The sequence below is a fragment of the Homarus americanus genome, unplaced genomic scaffold, assembly GCF_018991925.1.
Source record: "Homarus americanus isolate GMGI-L3 unplaced genomic scaffold, GMGI_Hamer_2.0 scaffold45698, whole genome shotgun sequence".
Classification (NCBI taxonomy): Eukaryota; Metazoa; Arthropoda; class Malacostraca; order Decapoda; family Nephropidae; genus Homarus; species Homarus americanus.
In genome coordinates this window covers 12,021,232-12,043,598 of record NW_024735554.1, presented here as the reverse complement: position 1 = coordinate 12,043,598, position 22,367 = coordinate 12,021,232, and the positions used below count along the sequence as shown (strand labels likewise).

At 37.5% G+C, this 22,367-nt stretch overlaps 2 protein-coding genes across 2 annotated transcripts in view; both read right to left on the bottom strand.

Annotated features, from left to right (window-relative positions):
* LOC121871347 overlaps positions 1-7,085 on the bottom strand; it is a 67,793-nt gene extending 60,708 nt beyond the window's left edge. Inside the window, exon 1 of the mRNA XM_042373566.1 lies at positions 6,945-7,085. The gene's annotated coding sequence lies outside the window, so the exon portion shown is untranslated. The remainder of the gene's footprint in view (positions 1-6,944) is intronic.
* Positions 7,086-16,260: 9,175 nt separating this feature from the next.
* LOC121871346 (methylcrotonoyl-CoA carboxylase beta chain, mitochondrial-like) overlaps positions 16,261-22,367 on the bottom strand; it is a 58,603-nt gene continuing 52,496 nt past the window's right edge. The window contains exons 12-13 of the mRNA XM_042373564.1: positions 21,560-21,673; positions 16,261-16,725 (exon numbers count right to left, since the gene is read on the bottom strand). Coding sequence (XP_042229498.1) covers positions 16,642-16,725; positions 21,560-21,673 — 198 coding nt within the window. The 3' untranslated portion in view covers positions 16,261-16,641. The remainder of the gene's footprint in view (positions 16,726-21,559; positions 21,674-22,367) is intronic.

Below are 22,367 nucleotides of genomic sequence, written 5' to 3'. Positions count from 1 at the left end.
TCAGACATTTGATGGTGCAAATGTCATGAAATGCAAAAACGGGGGGAGTTCAGGCAAAAAAAAAAAGCGTTTATAATAATGCACATTTCAGTCACTGTTATGCGCACCAACTGAATCTGATAATGAGAAATGCAGCAAGTATTACGCGGGACTCAAGAATATTTTTCTCTAACATTTAGGCTATACCAACATTTTTCTCAAGATCACCACAACGTGTATCCATTCTCAATAAGCATATGAATGTCAGCATTCTGCGCCCATCCTCTACAAGGTAGAACTTTAACATACGGACAGTGAACAAACTTCATGAAAATTTGCAACCTTTAAAAAGCTGCCTTGCTGAAATCCAGTCGAAGGTAAATGCAGATCGAACCATTTCAGAAGTAACAGGAATTTTGCACTACCTGAATAATGAAAAAATCATGTTCTGGTTGCAGCTTTTTCATCAGATCATGCCTCATGTTGAAGTAATTTACAACCAAATGCAGTCTCGAGAAATCTATGTGTTTAAAGTACATGAATAATATAACAAATTTCAAAACTGCTATTTCAGAAATAAGAAACGCGAAGTACTGTGAGAATCCTTCAAAGACGCTCCTGGCTGAAGCAAAGGAAGTATGTGACTGCATATGTGTTGATATAGTGGAGAGATATTCTTTCACTAAACAATTAGTAGCTGCTAAATTATTCAACAAAAAAAGCTTCACTAGTTTTAAGAATAAACTGCCTACAGAAGAGATAGGATTGACCACTGAGGCATATCCCATGATTGACAAGGAAAATTTTGAAACTGAAGTTAGAGTATTCTACAGTAGGTCCGATATGCATGAACATTGCAGGTTAATTAACCTGCTGAAATTTATCTTGGAAAATAATTTAGATGGTGTTCTTAGTGAGATTACGAAACTGATAAAAATCCTCTTGACAATTCCTATGACTACATCAGAGCCTGAACGCTGCTTTTCAACATTAAAAGAATAAAAACTTTTATGAGGAGCACTATGAATCAGGAAAGGCTAAATGCACTTGCAATGATTTCAACGGAGAAGAATTTATTTAACAGTCATCCAAACATCAATGAGAAAGTTGTTGACATTTTCTCTCAAAAGAAAACAAGAAGAAAGGATTTTATTTTTAAATAAATTTAGAACAAGCTAGACTGGAGTATTTTATCTGTAAGTGTTAAATGTTTTTTTTTGTATTTTTACCATACTTTTAGTATTTTATTAATTTTATCATTATATATATATATATATATATATATATATATATATATATATATATATATATATATATATATATATATATATATATATATATATATATATATATATATATATATATACTGTATATATATATACTGTACTGTATTTGTGTGTGTGTGTGTCTTACACAATATTAAAACAATTCTTAAAAATGTTTTGAAGCAGCACCCCCACGAATTAGAGTCACGAGCCGCCACTGCTAATGACCAATACATAGCTAAAAGGAACAAGTTGAATCTATAAGAATCCAGCAGTTATCTCAAGGATCACTGGGAGTAATCAGGTTGCAGGGTTTGTGCTGGACCCATTTTTCTGTAGCTAAGTTTCTATTTTAAGTAATTATCTTAGACATAATTTAAAGAATCATGAAATGCTATACCATACCAGTTTATGGTAAACACTGCATAAAGGATTAATAAACAAAAGAAAATCATAGAAAGTTATAACAGTATAAAGTATCACCAAGAATTTCAAGAATAGTTTTAACTAGTCAAAGTAATATTTCAATCAAATCTGGAAATAAAGGTGAGTACCCTGAGGTTGGAGTCATCAAGTTCACACTGTTACTCACGCCACTTCTGGCCTCATGGGACAACTTAGTTCAGTCTCTTTCCCTATCAATTTAAAACTTAACTCTAAGAAGCAATGGAATTCAGGACTCTCTCTTATATCTTTAGCTACTGTATGTGACCTAAATCAAAGGTTAAAAAGGAAGGAGTGGGTCAATGTTAGTTTAACATCTGTAATACTGTACACCTTAAATTAAGATGCTCATCTTTCATGAAATAAAATAAAAGCACTGGACTGACCCTATGCTTCCAAAAACCCCATGCCATTAATTTCTTCCTTTAGATACTGAACCATAATTTAAAAAAACAATCGCACGCTTTGTACCATTTTATTCTGTTCTGTTATGCTACTGAACAGTTTATTCTTTAATATCAAAAATTTGCAATACACAAGGATACTTTAAGCTACATTATTTGAATAGCCAAGACCCCTGCTACAGTTAATGCAAAAGTCAAAATGAGTCAAGCTATGTATTTTGGGTAGCATAGCACAAGAGCATCATAAGAGCAAGTACTGTACTAAGTGTACAAGTCACTCCCTCACAGTCCTCAACATCAAGTGATGTTTTGCTCACTCATGTGGTATCTTACATACAAACTACAGTACTTTTGGTGTACTCATATATCAACACAGGGATCCAAATATCCTCCCTTACATCTTCTTAACCCTTTAACTACAACTTGCATCATATGATGAAATACAATGGACTGTGACGTGCATCATAAATTATGATGACAAGATTTTTGTGCCAAAATTAGCATCCGTCAAGTGAGTCACGCTAGACTTCTCAGACATCCTCATTCACCAATCACTAAAAACAAAACTGCTGCACCCTAATAGATGGACAGCAATGTTTTTTATGACATCAGTGCCAGGGGAGGTAACAGGTCGACATACCGTAGTTTCGTGTTCAGGATGAAAGTCACCAAAATAATACAGGGTAGTACAAAAACTGAAATTCTTCCACATGTTTTGGGATATTCTTAAAGTAAGAAAGAAGTTATTTTCTGTAATAAAAAATTTATAAAGATGCTGATTAACCAGCACCCAGGTCCAGAGTACTGCAAGGTTTTTAGGCTGAAACTCATGGATTTATGAAAAGTCGTACCCGAGAAAAGTCGTCCCCAAGACAAGTCGTACCCACCTGAGACAAGTCATACCCACTTTAATGATGACTCGTATCCACCTCAATGATGGTTGATGCTCATCTTTAATAATACTGTTGTTCTTTTATCCTCTTCACTACTGATCGGCTCGTTAGCCGCTTGGGCGATCGGTCACGTCTCTCTTACGTACTGTTGGCAAGTACTGGGCATGCACCGGCTGCTGAATGTACCTGAACCTGCTCCAGTGTTGGTCAAGTCTTGTCTTGAAAGAGCTCACACTCGGTGCCGTCACAACACTTTCTAGTAGATTGTTCCAAGAGTTTAAAACTCTCACTCCGAAAAAGTTTGCCCTCACAGTTTTCTGGACTTAGGGCTTCTTCAATCTTGAGCTGTGACCCCTTGTGGGGCGAGCGTCCGCCAGCTCCAAATAAGGACACTCGACTGAGTAGTGTCCCCTGAGATGCTTATACTGTACACCTCAATTAGGTCACCCCTTGCCCGTCTGTAGTATAAGAACATAAGGAGTCTGCAATAGGTCGGTTGGCCTGTGCATGGCAGCTCCTGTCGAGAGTTACTACCACTCTCTATCATCCAAGAATCTATCTAGCCTCCTTTTAAAACTTTCCAGCATTCCAGCACTTACTACAAAGTTGCTAAGCTTGTTCCACTCGTCCACCACCCTATTTGTGAGCCAGTTCCTTCCTATCTCCCTCCTAAACCTAAACTTATCCAACTTAAATCCGTTGCTACGAGTCCTACCCTGCTCGGATATTATAAGAACTTTATTTATATCCCCTTTATTGTTTCCTTTCACCCACTTAAATACTTCTATCATATCTCCCCGCACTCTTCGTCTTTCTAAGGAATGCAAGTTTAGTTTCTTTAACCTATCTTGATATGGTAGGTTTCTAAGTCCCGGAATCATTTTCGTCATTCTTCGCTGCACTGACTCCAGTGAGCTGATATCCATTCTATAATAAGGGCACCAGAACTGAACCGCATAATCGAGGTGTGGCCTGACTTGTGCAAGATATAGTTGCAATAAGACCTCTGCACTCTTATTACTTACACTTCTAGATATAAAACCCAAAACTCTGTTTGCCTTATTTCGAACATTAACGCACTGTTTACTAGGCCGTAGGTCCGGGCTTACAAGTACCCCTAAGTCTCTTTCACAAGTCGACTTCTCTAGGGATGTTGTTAAGGCTGTATACATTGACAGTATCTGTTCTTCCAATATTAAGTACGCTGCACTTGCTGGTGTTGAATTTCATTTGCCATTTTTCTGACCACCCCTGCAGTTTATTTAAATCCTCCTGTAGTGCATTTGCATCCTGCCCTATTTTGGTGTCATCCGCAAACTTGCTTATGTCACTGCTGATCCCAGTATCTAGATCGTTTAAGTAGATTATGAACAAGAGTGGGCCTAGTACTGACCCCTGGGGAACCCCACTGGTTACACAGCCCCACTCAGATTTAACACCATCTACGCTGACCCTCTGCATTCTATCGATGAGCCATGATTTTATCCAATTTAAAACTTTCCCCTCGATACCATGAGCCTTAACTTTTCTCAGAAGCCTCTGATGCGGTACTCTGTCAAATGCTTTGCTAAAGTCTAAGTAAATAACATCGTAATTTTCCTAAAAAACGTCAGCAGATTTGTTAGACAAGATTTTCCATTTGTAAACCCACGTTGACAGTCGTAGATTAATTTGCTTTTCTCTAAATGCGATCGGATGCTATTTGCTATAATTGATTCAAGAGCTAGGCAAGTTCAGGCGCTCCAATCTCTCAGGGTAGCTGAGGTGCCGAAGGGCAGGCACCAGTCTGGTGGCCCTCCTTTGAACATTTTCAACCAACTGACAGTCCCTAGCATATCTTGGGGACCAGACGGGGTGACAGTACTCCAGATGGGGAAGCACTTCACTCTTGAAGATCGTTACGAGGGACGGACCGTCTAGATATCTGAACGACCTTCTTATAAGACCCAATAATTTATTTGCCTGATTTACCTTCTTCTCGCAATGGCCCGAGAACTTCAGCTCATTGTCAACATACACACCTAGGTCCTTCTCACACACAGTCTCAACTAGTGCAGTTTCTTCATCCCGTTGGGACATATGATACTCCTCCTTACCGTTAATCAGCGCATCTGTATGTGTGTATCTTTGTGTACATGTACTATCTGAGTTACATACAAGTATCACAAACCACACAATTATTAAGTAAAACCCAGGGCTTATACCAAACAAGCTGACAAACAGGTGACACTAGTTTAATTGTATGCCAACCATTTTATCAGTTACTGTCTGTGCACACATTTCTCCATTCTGAAGACTTCATAAAGCAAGTTCCACTGGCTTTTGTACTAATGAGTCAAAAACATAAAGAAGAGTTTAACAAAGTGATCAATGACATCACGTAAGCCATCCCTAACCCTCCAGATGTTGATGACTTTGAATCAGCAGTGTGGCAATTCATTTGCTCGTCCCTTCCAGGTGTAACACTAGTGTTATTTTCATTCTAAGGGCCCAAGCGGCCACCTCTGAGAAGCTAACAGCCCTTTTCAACTCTGTAGATGCTACTTGTCTAATGGTAGACCCTGCTGCAACATAGCATCACAAAAATTGTGACCCAAGTCCCAGGTTGCTGATCTCACTTTCTGCCTCATTTACACACAATTGCAGGGTCTCAATTGTTTCTCTTACTATGATAACACACCATATATACATATATCATTTCTCAATACTGATCTTTTTTATATATATTTTTATTTACTGATTATTACATATTATTATTATTACAGGTATTATATTTTATATATATTTAATTTTGTATTAATTTTTATTATTATTATTATTATTATTATTATTATTATTACCCCCTTATATTTTTGCCCCCAGGCCCTGATGTGAGTCAGTGACCTGTGCCCGGGTGGGTTAATCCTCGAAAAAAAAAAAAAAAAAAAAAAACAAAGGCTGAGGTCTATGGATTGGACAGTGAAGAATTGGTCCAACTATAGATATTTGTTAAGGTTGTGGTCTTCATAATGTTGAGCTGTACAAAAAGCAAGTCAAGCAAGGATAGACAGTGCTGACTTGATTAATTGTGGAGTCAATACAATGAAAAAAACACAAAAGCACAGTTTTTAAGATCCTGTATGATTTTAATAACATTTTAGGCTGTACTTTGTTGTACTGGTGAATAAACATTTTAACCGACTCCATGTGTATTGTAAAGTAATTCATGGAGGTCACTATACTTCGCATATATTTGGGTACGAGTTGACATGTTGCGCTGGGTACGAGTTGTCCTGCACCAAAAATTCATAGGTACAATTGTTTCTTCTGCTGATGATACAATTTAAGTTCTTGGTCCAACTCCTGTACCAGCAGAGTTGAGATGTGAAGTTATATATTTTTTTATTTAATACTGTCACTTGTATTATTCTAATGACACCATACAGTATTGTTCAAGTAATACGTTACTACAGCTACAGTACTGTACTGGCATAATACAACTCAAAGAAAGTACTGGAATAATACAACTCAAAGAACGTACTGGGAAAATACAACTCAAAAGGAAATATATTTTTTTATGACAACTGTAGAAAGAATGACATCATGCAGGTTTGGATACAGACCAAGATAATAACACACAGTACTTCTGGTATAGTCTAGAACAAGTATAACATAGAGCGAGTTGTATCACAAGTGTTCATGTTACTTCTTATTCCATACACCTCAGTTTAACATCAAACCTACGTCATTTACCTCCCAGATAACATAAAATAAAACCAATCTATATTCTCAAGTTATTTTAATAATGTAAAGTAGTAGTGAGAGAGAGAGACTGCAGGAGGAGGGTGTGAGCCGTCAACCACAACACTGGACCAGTTGACCCAACAACCTCACCTATCAAAACATTACATTACGCTTCCATTTAACTGTCAATTCAATTAATGTTCATTTTCGATCAATCCTTTATATCAAATACTTACTTCCAGATAAAAGGGTCATGATAATCCAAATTAAGTATGCATTTTGGACGGCAGATTTGAAGACTTGAAGGTGCCCAAGATGTTTGTGTATACCCTCACCACAGCCCAGCTGATCACTGCGGCCTCCAGCCCTCGCCTCACACTGATCGAACTTCTGCTAGACCGGAGTCAAACGAACTTCAAACGTGTTTACCAACACTCATTAATATCTAAAACTAAAAATTTGGAATTTAAGAATTAACTTTTAAAAAAACAATTAAATATTATTCGATAAAATGTTCATTAATAAGTTTTTAATGCGTGCTAAAAATTTTTTAGTAGTTAGGCTGACTTGCCTTACAGCAGGGTAGGTACCGCGGGAAAGTTAAAGTCAGGGCAAATGTAATAGCTGCTGTCAAGTACCAGAATATATTTTATCACACACACACACACACACACACACACATATATATATATATATATATATATATATATATATATATATATATATATATATATATATATAAAGACACAAGGTGCTCGTTGTTTCTTTTCCTGTGTGATTTTATATATATATATATATATATATATATATATATATATATATATATATATATATATATATATATATATATATATATATATATGTATATGTATGTATGTATATATAAGTTCTATTTTGTGTTATCTGGAGGCAAATGACTATCACCACCCACTTTTTTTGACACTCAATTTTATCAGCTAAAGTACGTGGGCCATTGTCTTTCTTCAGTGACCCTACCATCCCTAGTCTCACCTTACCCTCTTCTTGTTATTTTTTTTTCTTGTACCTAAACATTTCACATGCACCTTCTAAGACTACTCTCTTGAACAGTTTTCATTTTTCCTTAACCCCTTTTCCCTTTATATTCCCGTATCCGTCTTGTCAACCATTTCTTAATATTGTACAATATTTGTACTATATTTTTCCCCTCAGTTCATTTGCAGTACTGTACTTTAATTACCTTCTTCTCATTCGTTTGCATATTTTTCACCATAGAAATTCCAATCACGATAGCACTAATTAGATTTATATCGGTTTATTTATCATGAAATATTATGATTTACTTAAATGGACATGAGGAGAGATCTATGGGTGACTAAGTTCTGACCACTAGATGACTAAAGGTGACGGGTAAAGGAAGGAAGGAGTGACGACGGAGGGTTGAATAATAAAGAGAAATGAAGGCAAAATCTAATACTTACAATATCTGGTTAACAGTTTGAGAACTTGTAAATTATATTACAGTGTATGTATATTATTGAATATTCTAACACACTGTGGGGTTCGTTATGTTTGGTTCACACTCAGGATGGGATGGAGAAAGGAAACTCACAATGTGCTCTCTGTATACATGTTGTATTGGATGTACAATGCAACTTGGTGCTGGGAAGACAGCATGGTTACAAGCGTGATGTAGAGAGAGCTGGTTGGTGAGGACGCTCAGAGGAGGACAGCTTGTGGGTCGCCATGCTCGCCGGCGGGAGCGAGGACCGCCAGGCAGGCGGAGGAGGTGTTGCTTGTTGATTGGTGTAGGTCGAAAGAGAGGGTGGTCACCACGAGGTCAGGTCTTATATAGCGGAGGTAGGCGTGGCTTAACAGTTGACCTCCGTCATGTAAGGCGGCGCTGGTTGACCTAGACCACGAGGCATACACTGGGGAATTCGCGGGGTCGGCTGCTCAGCGACAAGCAGCGTTTGTAGGGGAGGTATCCACTACAACACTTTTTTACTATTTACTATTATCCTCTTCACCAATGATCGGCTCTAGCCGCTCGGGCAATCGGTCACGTCTCTGTCACGCACTGTTGGCAAGTACTGGGCATGCACCGGCTCCTGAATGTACCTGAACCTGCTCCAGTGTTGGTCAAGTCTTGTCTTGAAAGAGCTCACACTCTGTGCCGTCACAACACTTTTTGGTAGATTGTTCCAAGAGTTCACAATTCTTCAATTTTGAGCTGTGACCCCTTGTGGGGCGAGCGTCCGCCAGCTCCAAGTAAGGACACTCGACTGAGTAGTGCCCCTTGAGATGCTTATACACCTCAATTAGGTCGCCCCTTGCTAAAAAAGTTCGGGGATGACAGAAAGTCTATCTTGCCCTAAACCTAATCTATTAAAATGCAGCTTGATCATTGATGGCTATGATCCAGGGGAATAATAAGCCTATGTTCCTATCAGGCTCAGAAATTTAATCCTCCCAACATATATCGAAGAGTCTGGGTCCACTTATGTTACACACCATGCCTGGATAATGCCACCTTCATAACCTGACCAAAAATGCACAAGTTCTTCAGCCAATCACACTTCCCTTAGATGACATTACTATAAATCCCTATAAACTCACACTAATTGGTTTATCTCAAGATGTGGGCGTGGTCATTTTCACACTTTTTCTTTGTTCTAAGAATTTGAGTGTTTCAAAAGACTTGTCATGGAAGGAATAGGCATTGCTGACTTCACACGGAGATAGCTTATTAAGTAAAGCCGGCCAAGTCAAATAAACTTCAATAGGCACTTGTACTCAGTACTTTCAGATGCCCAGCCACAGCTATTTATTCAGTACAGTATATGGATGTGTGCATGAATATTAGCATGTGGAAGAACACTTCACCATTAATTTTACCAAAACACTTCATGCACCACCCCTCATAGTACATTTATATAACTCAACCCATATTTCCTTCTGTCCACCAGTACATAGTCTAACAACCCTCTACCTTCTTCATTATCTTACTTCTATTTATACTTATGAATTTCTTTCCTTTTGAACCACATTATCCTCACAATTAATCCTCCCCAGCATAAATTTGTATCAGTTTCTCTGCACTTCCATTCATTCTTGGTACTTCATATTTCCTGTTTCCCCTCCACATCCTCATCACTATCACCCCGTCTCACACATAAAACCTTCCAGTGCAGAAGTTATGCAGGTTTTCCCATATTCTCTGTCTTTCCTCCTTGCTTCTCTCATACTCTGAGGCGCATGGATTATGTACAGTATAACTTACCTTTTACTACTGGTATCATCTTGAGCATTACATTACTGTACATGAATCATATGTGGGTGTCCCATTAAATATTGAACTAACTTCTTTTATCACTTCATCATAGAAGAATTGGGTTAATTTCTGTCACTGAGCATTCTTTTGTTTCTGAGTCAATGATTATAACCCAGACTGTGATACCTGTACTGGACCTGTATTGTAGTAATCTCTGGACAACTTAAGCAATTCTGCAGGCTGATTTTTTCTCTGATGAACATGTTAGAAACACTAGTTGGAGTATTTTTCTCCCATTTTACAGAATTTCAGTATTTGCAAGTATAATACAATAATGTACGAGAAGTGTGTAAGTCTTTTTCACATACTTGGCTGACTGAGGCCCAATTTTATATTAAATTTCTTGGTACTGTACCTGACTTTTTTACTCTAACACTGTACAGTATCAAGAATTTGCATCATTTGATCAGATGAATAATTAATTGATACCTTCTTCTATTCCATAAACTGTTTTTTTTTTGTTTTTTGCTGATGTCAAACATGGTGGTGACAGAGGCAGGTAAGCTGGTGGCTCTGTCACTACTGTTTTGATGTTGGTCAGTCTTCATACATAATGACAATTATGCTTTATACTGATAATAAACTTCATTTTCCTCAGTGAAAATTTTACCATTTACTTTATTAATTCTGAAGTTTTACAATATGAAACTAAGTACAGTAAACCCTCGATAACTCGGCACATATGGGGCTCTAGCCTTGCCGAGTTATCCCCAATTACGACTTATCGAGGCACTTCCTCCCTCCTACAAAAAACAAACAATAAAAGATTATCGACCCATTTATGTGTACATGTAATTACTAAATGTAAAAAAGTAACACTTATCAGCACTACAGGCAAAGAATGAAGCATCATAGTAGGTGACACAGATGCATGGTAGGTGAAATAGAGGCATGGTAGGTGATGTAGGTGGCCAGATATACCAAGATTTTTCCAGATAACTTAATATATCTCGGCATTTCCCGAGTTATACTTATACATTCCGAGACCATATCCATGCCTTGCATATCTCGAAGACCATTCTAGATAGAAACATGAATGTTGTAGCATTGTGTAGACGAATTCATAGATTTTTTTTTTTCATGCATATTTTAAGCTGCAAAAAACTGTATGTTTGTACCTAGCATATGTTTTGTGTAATAAATGTTTGTAATCAGGGAAAGACTTTATGCTCACCCTGTATGAAATTTCAAGTTATCAAATGCCGAGTTATCAAGGGTTTACTGTACTCAGAGAATTACTACAGGTTATACAACAGGCTGTGCAGATTACAGTATGTGGAACATTTACTTGTTACTTGCCCAGATATTTTGTTGAATTGCAGTGACAAATTTTTGAGTGAAATTTACTTGCCCAGATTTTTTTGATAAGAAAAGTTGCATAAACATCTTGAAACATTAAATTTTTTGGTGTGTAACAACTCACAGATCACTTGTGTTCGTCTAAATGGTGTCAGTGGTGGTACACCTTGTCATATGATGTCAAAACTCCTGTCACCTCACCTCACACCTGCAGGGTGTGTAGGGAGGGGGCACCTGTAGTCACCTACCCTAACTACCACTCCCCTCCCTTCTATAATCTGGTATCAGTGACAGTAACCCTTGTCATGTGAGGTCATAACTCCTGTCACCCCATGTTTACAGTCTGTGCACTGATGACAAGCAGCCCATTGATTGTCCTCACTGGTTAAAAGTGTACAGTGAGGTGGAATCATGCAGCACCTGAAAAATTCCTGTCTAGGTACTGTATTTTTCTCTCAAAATATTATCTTGTCCATCAAGAAAATGAACACTGCTAATCTGCACAGCCTGGTAATGGTATACATACACATTCTCTATATTGTGCAACTGTACTCCTTTAATATTGGGGCCAATTGTATATTTGTAAGTTATTTGCGGTCAGTATGATTGAAGGCAGTCAAATTACCGGGCTGGATTCTTAAAGCCATGTGCAAATTAAGTCTTTGATATGTTCAGTAAACCCCTGCAAGTATTTCATTTCATTAGTGAAAATGTAGAAATTAAAAAAACGTTATGACTTTCACCATAATACTATAAGGAGTAGGGGGGGAGGTGTGTGTGTGTAAGGCTGGGAGGCCACCACCACTTCCTGCTCTCCCCTCACTACTCTAACCTTCACTGCACAAGAGAGTAAAAAGCTAACATTTGTTTGATTCACAATTTAATTAAAGTTCTTTCAAGGTTTACTGTATACATCATCATCATCATTGCTCTTTGGCCATTTTCCACACCTTTGTAGGTTAGCCATAATTACCTGATGGAAGCTTGTATTATTGTATGGTCTCTTGCAGCTTTTCTTATTACAGTGGTTTGTCACCACTGTAACTTTGGTAATAATGAATATTGTACATGAATCTCCTAACTGTAACACTATGTAACTGATGATGATTTTTGGCAATCTCAGCTACTAACTCTCATAACTGGTTCTGTAATTTCAGCTAGAGTTACTTGTAATCTCTGTTTGTAGTTGTTTCAGAATACAGTAGTAGTTGGTGTTGACACAAACACTCCTGTATATGGCTTTCTTATTTTAGTATCTAAAAATAAAGGTACATGTATATGCACACTATGTTGGTGTAATGATGAATTAATCAATGATGGCTAACTTTCCATTTACAAGAGAAAAGTCATGTATCCTGATATACGAGTTGTTAAGATTTACACGAGTATAGTCGGTGCCAGTCCGTGTAGGCTAATCTCACGTCGTACAATTACCAAGCTAACTCATCCTAACCTAACTATTACCGAAAACTTAAAAAATAGTACCTGGTAATACACTAGGAAATTTTAAATTAAAATATTATTCTTTTACATAAAGCATACATTATGGTAGGTAAGTAAGTATAATGTAGTTGTAAGTTAAGCAAGGATAAGTTTGTTTTATTTGGAGTCCTATCCCAAAAAATGAAAGTTCTAAATTTGAACTTTGGACACCAGAATAATGTATTTAAACATATTTTATATCACAATTTGTCTATACCTTAAAAATTAATATTACCATGAATATCTAGTACAGTACATGTAGCTGAAATACAGGGTATAAGATTCTGGGAAAGATTATTAAAAAGGATTATTTGGGTCCAAGTAGAATTCATATACAGTAGTATGCATAAAGTACCTACAGTGGTGATGCTTATGATCAACCCAGTCAACCTCATCACACAATTATGTCGCTATATTCAAAAACCTTATATATTATTTTTAAATGGCACTCTGCAGCAGAGAACTAAATGAGTACCTGTGCAATATTCAAGGATGGGTAACAGAAATGAAGTAAAACAGAATGTAATAATATTAACATCCTGAAACATATAAAATTAAACTTTGTTTCCTTACATGTGACAGCTGATTCGCACCATACCAACCACCGGCCATCCTGCCCATTTGCACACATTGGTACCCCTCCCTACCCAGTGGATCAGGACGTTCTTGAATACCGCCTGCCGCCATGAGTTACAGGTTCCTGAAGGTCAGGATCACCATCAGGAACTTTGACTAACAATAAGGCCACTATATGCCTGGCTATCCTGAATACTTTCCCTTTTGTGTTGAAACTATACAGCATATTTTTGAATGCATCTTTTTTGTGATTCTTAGCCTTGTAAACCTCTTGTCTGGCCCTGCATTTGGCCTCCAAGTACTCCTCCTTGTCACCATTTTTCTTCCAAGCTTTATGAAATCTTCTTTTTACCTTTATCCCTCTGTCCACTTCATCTTTCCACCACCATGTTACTACATGCCTGACAGGGCCCTTCATCAATGCACATCTTGTCAACTGCCATTAGCAAAATATCCTTTATTTTTGCCCACCAAAACTAAAAATGTTCAAAACCCAAGTGTCTGCCAAAAAACTCATACTTACTGTTTTCTGGAACATTAATGGTGTTGTCTGTTCAGAATTGATGCCAACTGGTACCACCATTAACTCTGTGCACTGCAATGAACCTTTGGAGAGATTAATGTCATGGATTCAAAAAGTTTACCCTGACATTCAGATGGTTCTCCTCCAATGACAATGAGCGCCCTCACATGAGTTTGCTAACGACTGAAGCAATTTACAACCTTCGTTTCACAGGCTTGGACCACCCACCATACAGCCCAGATCTGGTTCCATCAGATTCCCACTTATTCCCTAAACTTAAGGAACATCTTAGAGGATGACATTTCTCTTCATACATTAGAGTTAAGACAGCTGTGAGGAAGTGTTTTCAACAAGAAACAGGGTTTTATCGTGACGGCATCAAGAAACTGCTTCAACATTGGCAGAAGTGTGTGGACTGCAGAAATGATATGTTTAGAAGTAACTATGTCAAAATAAAAAATTAAGTTCACTCTAAGCATTTGTTTCGGTTTCATTATAAATACTGTATCTCATTTTGTGTTGGAATTATAAATTAGAAGGCATTACTTTTCAGTTCACCCTTGTATATTGTTGGTTCCTATATTTTTCTGACAGCGAGAGGTTTCTGATAGTTTCAGGATCATCTGTGAAGGAATCCCTCCTACCACAGATGTGCAATTTTTTAAAACCTCAATGTGGTTCAGTCTAGGTCAATTATGCTTGAGTTTCCATCAACCCTTATGTGTGATTGAGTGTTTTTCCAGGGGACTCAACAAATAAGGAGATTCCATTGCAGATAACATCATATCGTTATTACATCAATACTATTTCTATACCAAGACTCCACATAACGTTGTGGAAAATGGTTATTACCTTGTTGGTCAAATGGCACTACATTGCTCCGCACAACACTTTCCCTCACCCGCCCTGTGATGCTGTACAACGTTACCGCAGAGCATCAGTCTAGGTTACGCCTCTGCTAAGTGTGGATGCGGTCGTGTCTTCTGTGTACCTCGTGTTCATGCTGTTTTGCTCTACTATGCCCATTGATACGGCTTCAAAATGACCAGCAAGTGATTCTGCCAGTACTGCTAGTTGCAAGAAGCAGCGGAGAAGCATCAGTCTTGCAGTGAAGGCGGATGTTTTATGTCTGTTTGAAGCAGGCGAATGTTCTGTAGATCTAGGGGTAGCATTGGGTTTACCCGTTACCACGGTGCATACTATTCGTGCTAGTGCTGAAGAAATTAAGACCAGTGTTGGAAGTGTTTTGTCGTTGAGTGATACCAAGACAAGTGGAGTGATGGGGGCAGTGGGGGAAGGGGGAGGACCCTCTGGGTCCCTGTGACCCCCGCCAACGCCACCTCCCACCACTCACTTGCTTCACCTTTTGCCATCGGTGAGTACTTTATATCATACTAAATATTAATTAAACATTATTGTAATTTACGTGTATTGGCAGTGCAAAGTATACAGGCATTTACAATTGTGTTTACATCGTCTTAATTTTGGTGCATATTATGGGGGAAAAATTTATCCGCTCAAAGTTGTTTCACATAACGTTGCAGTTTACAAGAACACAATCAAATTATTAACTGAGGACTTACTGTAGTAATAGCGAATAGCTATAAAAAATACTGAACACAAATTGTTAATTTGAGTGCATCTGATTATAGCAATTTTTTCTATACCAAATGCTTCTTAATATAATGGCATAACTAAATTACAGTGCCCCCTCACTTAACATGAGGGTTGCATTCCCAGACAACACTGTGTAGAACGAATCCGTGTAGAGCGAATCCATTATGACATGGGAGATGGAGGATGCGTCAGGTGGGCCCCAAAAAGCCCCCCCCCCCAACACACTAAACCCATTGTACAGCTCTAAAGTAGCTCACTAATATAGGAAAACCCTGGTTATCACAAAGGATGCATACCAGTAAATGTGAAGAATAAATAAAAATTATACTTGTATAAATAAAAAAGAAAAAAACAATATGTACAGTATATCTACCCAAATTACAAGTTGAAAAATAACAATAAAACAACTTGGCCTGGTCAGGGGAGAGCTAGGGGGATGTAGCTACAGGTACAGTCTAACTTGGTGACACGCTAAGTCCAAACACAGCTTTCACTTTACACACATACACACCCGTGCTCTTCATTCTTCTCAATTTAAAGCAACATGCCATCTGCATAGATATTATTTTTTCTAATTCTAAAATACACTGTACTCACTGGGACCATGTGGTGTGTGTGGGTCGCGTGGCGATGCTACCCATGGACTCAACCTCCAGCTGACTCAGATGGCCCGCACAAAATATATTCTAACTGACCAAGTTCAATCAAATTATTTCAACATTGGGATAAAATAATTGATATCTTCTTTATGTAATTTTAATATCACTGCTTCTTATTTCATTGCTCAACTGCATAGTAAATAAATGTATTTTGTATTCATACCCTGGACACCATTAACAAAATCATAATATTGACATGGCTTATAGTAATTAATGCAGATTACCCTAATATAGAAGTAGTTATTTTATGAAAGAATTAATAACTTTGTTTTGGTCAAGTCTAAACAGTGGCAATAGTCATCAAGGATTTCGAAGTCTACCTACCGTACTTATTTTTGACATACAACGTGGTACATTAGATTTCTTTTATTGAAGAGCTCACATACAATTATAGTCTAGTTCCAAATTTCACCCAAAATATTAAATTAGAAATTTTCTTGTAGGAAAAACTTTTATGAGATTTGTTAGAGTCTGAAAACAGGGAAGTCCTTTGGGGCATTGGTCATATGCTTTTGCTGTTGACAAATTCGTAGACACTGGGCTACAACCTGAGAAAGAAACATAATTCATCAATCCATATAATGTTTGCATTATTAATGCTGTATAATAAAAAAATATGGGGGAGGGGGACTATGCTAGAAAACTGTTTTGGGATTACTCCTCCATTTCTAGCATGAAGACATTGATGAAGGTCTGTTTAACTTTGGTATATTACCTTTTGGGAGGGCAGTCTGTGCTCTCTCCTGAAGACGGCCGCACCAGATGACTCCTAACGTGTCTCTCAGAAAATTGGACGTCTTTAACAATTATTCCACTCTATATAAACAATGTGGCTGAGAAACAAATAAAATATAATATGAAACCATAAAATAATTAAAATGAAAAGCATATGTGGGAAGCAAATGTGTTATGAGGCAGTGGGTTATGCATGGCTGCGCTCCCTCCCAATGTGGCGTCACGGTACACACATCCACCATGGTGGCCGCCACATGTCTGTGAGTCAGTTGAGTGACTGCCTGAACTGTGTCATGAGCTGGATGTGTGGGAGGTTTGTGTGTGGAAGAACTTATTCTTTGTAGATAAAATAATATATACTGTACCAGTAAATGTGAGGAATAAATAATAATAATAATAATAATACAGTAAAGCCTCGAATAACGATGGTAATGTGTCCTCCAATATTGCAGTGTAAGGTGAATCATCGTATCGCGAATCATTAATTACTATTATAAATAAAGCAATAATAATGAGATGCGTTCCCAAGTGTGACCTTTTCATGTCTTTTGTGTGGCTCTTTACCCTCGTCTCCCCCAAAACAACACAATTAATGAAAATTGCAAACTATATTCTTTAAATAATGTTTCTGAATGCACCTTATACAATATAAATTAATAATAATATGGTCACACAAGAGGAGATGGGATGCCACTGTTTTCGTTTGTGTTTACAGCAGGGAGTCCGGGACGATAGTTCTACACGAGAAAATTAAGAAAATAAGACCCTGGTTGTAGCTGTAGTAAAATTAATGTAAAAAATTAATATATATGTTTTAAGTCATGTTAGTTAATGTTAATAAATGGAACAATAGAAGTAGCTAACCACAAATGGTAAAAAAATAAAGCAAGACGATTGGGAATGCCAACGTATGTACAATAAGTGCGTACATGTGAAAACATATCGTCATTTCTCTACATATGAATATGAAAACAACACTAATTTACTGTTCATGTATGTTTTAAATAATACTTACGAATGTAAAACAAAAATTCTACTCACCAATAGTGGTAAAGTCTAAAACATAAGGACAGCCAATGATGTGCGAGTTTTTACTCAGATGACGAAATCATCAGGTTCAACTCTGGCTGATGGTTTAGGCGGCCTAAACCATCAACTTCAGCTACACCATCAAATTCAGCATCATAAGTAGCTTCAACATCAACTTCAGGTTCAGTAACAGTTTCAGCAACAGCTTTATAGAAAGCTACAGCTTCAGCCAGCGTTGAACCTACAGCTTCAGCCCGAGTTGTACCTGATGACTTCGTCATCTGAGTAAAAACTCACACAATATTCATTGGCTGTCCTTATGTTTTAGACTTTACCACCATTGGTGAGTAGAATTTTTGTTTTACATTCGTAAATACAGTGGTCCCTCGGTTAACGAACACAATTCGTTCCAGAAGGTCGTTCGTTAACCGAAAATTTTGTTAACCGAATCCATTGTTTCAATGGGATATTGGGTAATTGGTTCCAGATCACCGAAAAGTACATACAAATTAAAAAAAAAATGCAGTAAAGTACACTTACTTTGAGGTGTGTATATAGAAGGTTCCTGGTTGATGATAATGATGGGAATTAGAAGTGGGGGTGGAGGAGAAGGGAGAGGAGAAGGAAGTGGGGATGGAGGAGAAATCACCTTTCAGGGGACCCATACTTGATGCAGTAATTTCACCAATAAAATTTCAAGTTCACTAGGTGTAATTCAAGATTATATTCTTTAAATCAACACTGCACTGCGCTATATATTATCAATATGTTAACTAAAGTTCAGAATGACCAATAATTTCAATGAAAAATGCAAAAATAATCAAGACACCAACAAAACAGATGCTCTCTCCACTGTTTTAAATGCCCAACTGACACTTTGTGACCGACTCGCACATGTGATGGGCGCACAACAAACTAGTTCCCTGTACTGCATATATTATCAATATGTTAAATAAATGTTAAAATGACTAATGATTTTAATATAAAACTTGGAAAAATATTGAAGAGCACAACCTTCTTGATATTTACTCCAATGGAAACGAATGTAAGCCTGGAACAGATTACTGTATTGGCGGACTAACCTACCAGACGATGAGCAGGCCAAAACATGTTGACATGTTTTCCTAAGAATTTTGTTAATCAAATTTTTGTTCGTTAACCGAATTGAAGATTCTTATGGAAGGTAATTCGTTAACCGAAATTTCATTAACCGAAGCGTTCGTTAACCGAGGGACCACTGTATTATTTAAAACATATATAAACAGTAAATAAGTGTTGCATTCATATACAGTCGTGCGCCACTTAACGTCCTAGATACGTTCTTGGAAACGTGACGTTAACCGAATTGGATGTTGTCCGAACATCACATTGTGAACTTTATATTTATACTTACGTGTATGTGGAATATTGCAGTGTACTTGTACTGTACAATATTGACTAAATTTACTAGATAACCAGTGGCACACCCAGGGGGGTTTCCTGGTTGCCCGGAAACCCCCCCCCCCTCCAGGTACTGCATGGTGCGGCCAACCCATACCTGACCTGGTGACACCTTAGTAACACGAAGGTTGGGTCAACTTACCTGACCTCACCCCACGCCACGGTAACTTCCACCACCTCTGCCATTCCCATGCACCTGAATGCACTTAATATACAGCACTGCCAGACAGTGTGAAATAATGAGATATACCAGTGGATATAAACCAAGTAATTGACACATTTGCACAGAGAAATCCCAGGAAGATGAAATTTGCCAATGTACAAATAAACTCGTCAAGTCAAGTTTAGTCACTTTATTGGCCCCCAGAACCTAACCCTATAATTACATGTAATTACATATCGCGATTTAGTATATGGCGAACATCCTTGGACCCTATCTCGCTATACAGTATATCCTGACCCTACTGTACATACTCCAACTTCACACTCATCTAAGTCACTAATTCTTCACTTTTTACATTATTCTTAAACAAATTGTCACTATTAAGGTTTTCCTGGTCAGAAATATACTTCACCACTACATCAAATGATTCTGCCATTTTTACTCCAAATTACAGCGATCCCTAGGTTAACGAATTACCTTCCATAAGAATCTTCAACTCGGTTAACGAAATCCTTACGAAATCGAGTCAATATGTTTTTGCCTGCTCACCAGCTGGGGTATTAGTCTGCCAATACAGTAATTGGTTTAGGGCTTAAATTCGTTACCATTTGAGTAAATATCAAGAAGGTTGTACTATTCAATAATTTTCAAAGTCTTATATTAAAATTTTTAGTAATTTTAACAATTATTTAACATAATTGATGTACAGGGAACTAGTTTTTAGCGTGCCAAACAGCCACTTGACTCACCCAGAATGGCGTCAGTTTGTGTCTCTGATCAGTGGAGGAAGCATCTTGCTTGAGACTCTCTTGAACGTAAACTAATTTTATGTTTTTACAGTGCAATTATTGGTCATTCTGAAATTTATTTTACATTTTGACAATATATAGTGCAGTGCAGTGTTGATTTAAAGAAAATAATCTCGAATTACACCAAGTGAACTTAAAATTTTATGGGTGAAATGGCAGCATGAAGCATGGGGTGATTTCTCTTCCACCCCCACTTCCTTCTCTTCTCCATTCTCCTCCACCCCCACTTCTAATTCCCATCATCATCATCATCATCAACCAGGAGCCTTCTACATACACACCTCAAAGTAAGTGTACTTTACTGCATTTATTTTTAGTTTGTATGTAATTTTCGGTGAGCTGGAACCAATTACCCAAAATCCCACTGAAACAATGGTTTCGGTAAACGAAATTTTCGGTTAACGAACGACCTTCTGGAACGAATTGTGTTCGTTAACCGAGGGACCACTGTACTGATATATCATACAAAGTGTCCTTCCACTTCTGAGGACAATGGGAGACTGGTGGAACAATGGTGGAGCCCACAGGAGGCCATTACATCATTCTCTGGATCTAGAGTGGGTGGAGCTAATATTGCTACCAGCAGCATATACAGTGGAGTTGCGATTATTTACAAAACACAAATTCACGATCTTAAATTGGCGGGTACAATGCCTCTATTACTACTGTTCATAATTTGTGGCTGAGAGGCAGCTGCCGCAGAATTTACATAAGAAACCAACCAAAAATTTGTGGAAATATAATTTCAATGCACCACTGTGTCTTAGAAATAACAAAAATATGACAAAACTATAAAATAAGAAAAATGGAGTGTGAAGTAAATTCTGTGTGCGAGTGATAGGAGGCCGGGCAGTTGATGTGGCTGGATTGAGTGAAAATTATTTCCAATAAAACCAATTAAACTATAATTCATGATTTGATAATTCAATGTCTTCTGGTACCTAAATCCCGAATTATCGTGACTCTACTGTATGAGACATTGTGGAAGTGCTGAGACAGATACAGCAAACCTGGCACTACTACCATTGCATCTTGGTTATTCTTGATGAACTGGAAACATCACCACCTGCCACTCTGGGCCTCCTATGATAGATCGAGTACAGTATGTCACTGTGGCGAAGAGGCGAAAGCCTTAATTCAATATTGTGCCAAAATTTCAGGAATTAGAGTAAAACCAAGAGAATGAATGGAATTCCACTAACATACCTTTCTGGTTTCTGAAGGAATAATGATGCTGTCAATGAGCACTCTTGAGGCCTGGTAGAAGGAGCCACCCACAGGAAAGTTGAATGCTGACAGAGATCTACGCTGTTTGTTTGCCTGTCAAGTAAATATTTGCTTTAGAAATGGACACTACAGTATATGGAATCAGTTATGTTTACACAAACTGACATTAGATTTTGCACCTACCATATAGGAAAGATTGTCCAACAATATGACTCTGATTTCTGTAGGTTTCTTGTGCCTAATTATTTTTATTGTTATTACTTTTCCAAACAAAGTTGAAAATAGTTAACAAGAGTGTGTGGGCAACATCACGAAGTTATTTGTATTTTGTTAATTGAGATATTTGTCAACTCATACAGGTAATAACAACAAATAAGTTACATTTCTGATATGGTTTAAATTATCAAATCATTTAAGTGGTGAAATATATTCCTAAAGTACTTCAAAATGCAGTTGCAGCCGGGCAACTCCCCATCCTGTCATCGTGTATTACCTTGCCATTTTTTGTTCCCCAGGGATTAGCCCACCTGGGCACAGGTCACAGACCCTTATCGGGGCAGGGGGGACATGTAATAATAACAACAACAACAACAATAGTAATAATAATAATAATAATTAATAATTAATAATTAATAATTTATATTTAATAATAATAATAAAGGTTGTACCTCTTTAGTCCGGCATTCTGTGGTCCGGAAACTCCCGTGGTCCGGAACGATTTTAGTTTGTCCAATAGGTAGATAGGCAGCTTTGTTTTTTTTTTTTATCTGAATTATTATTATTATTA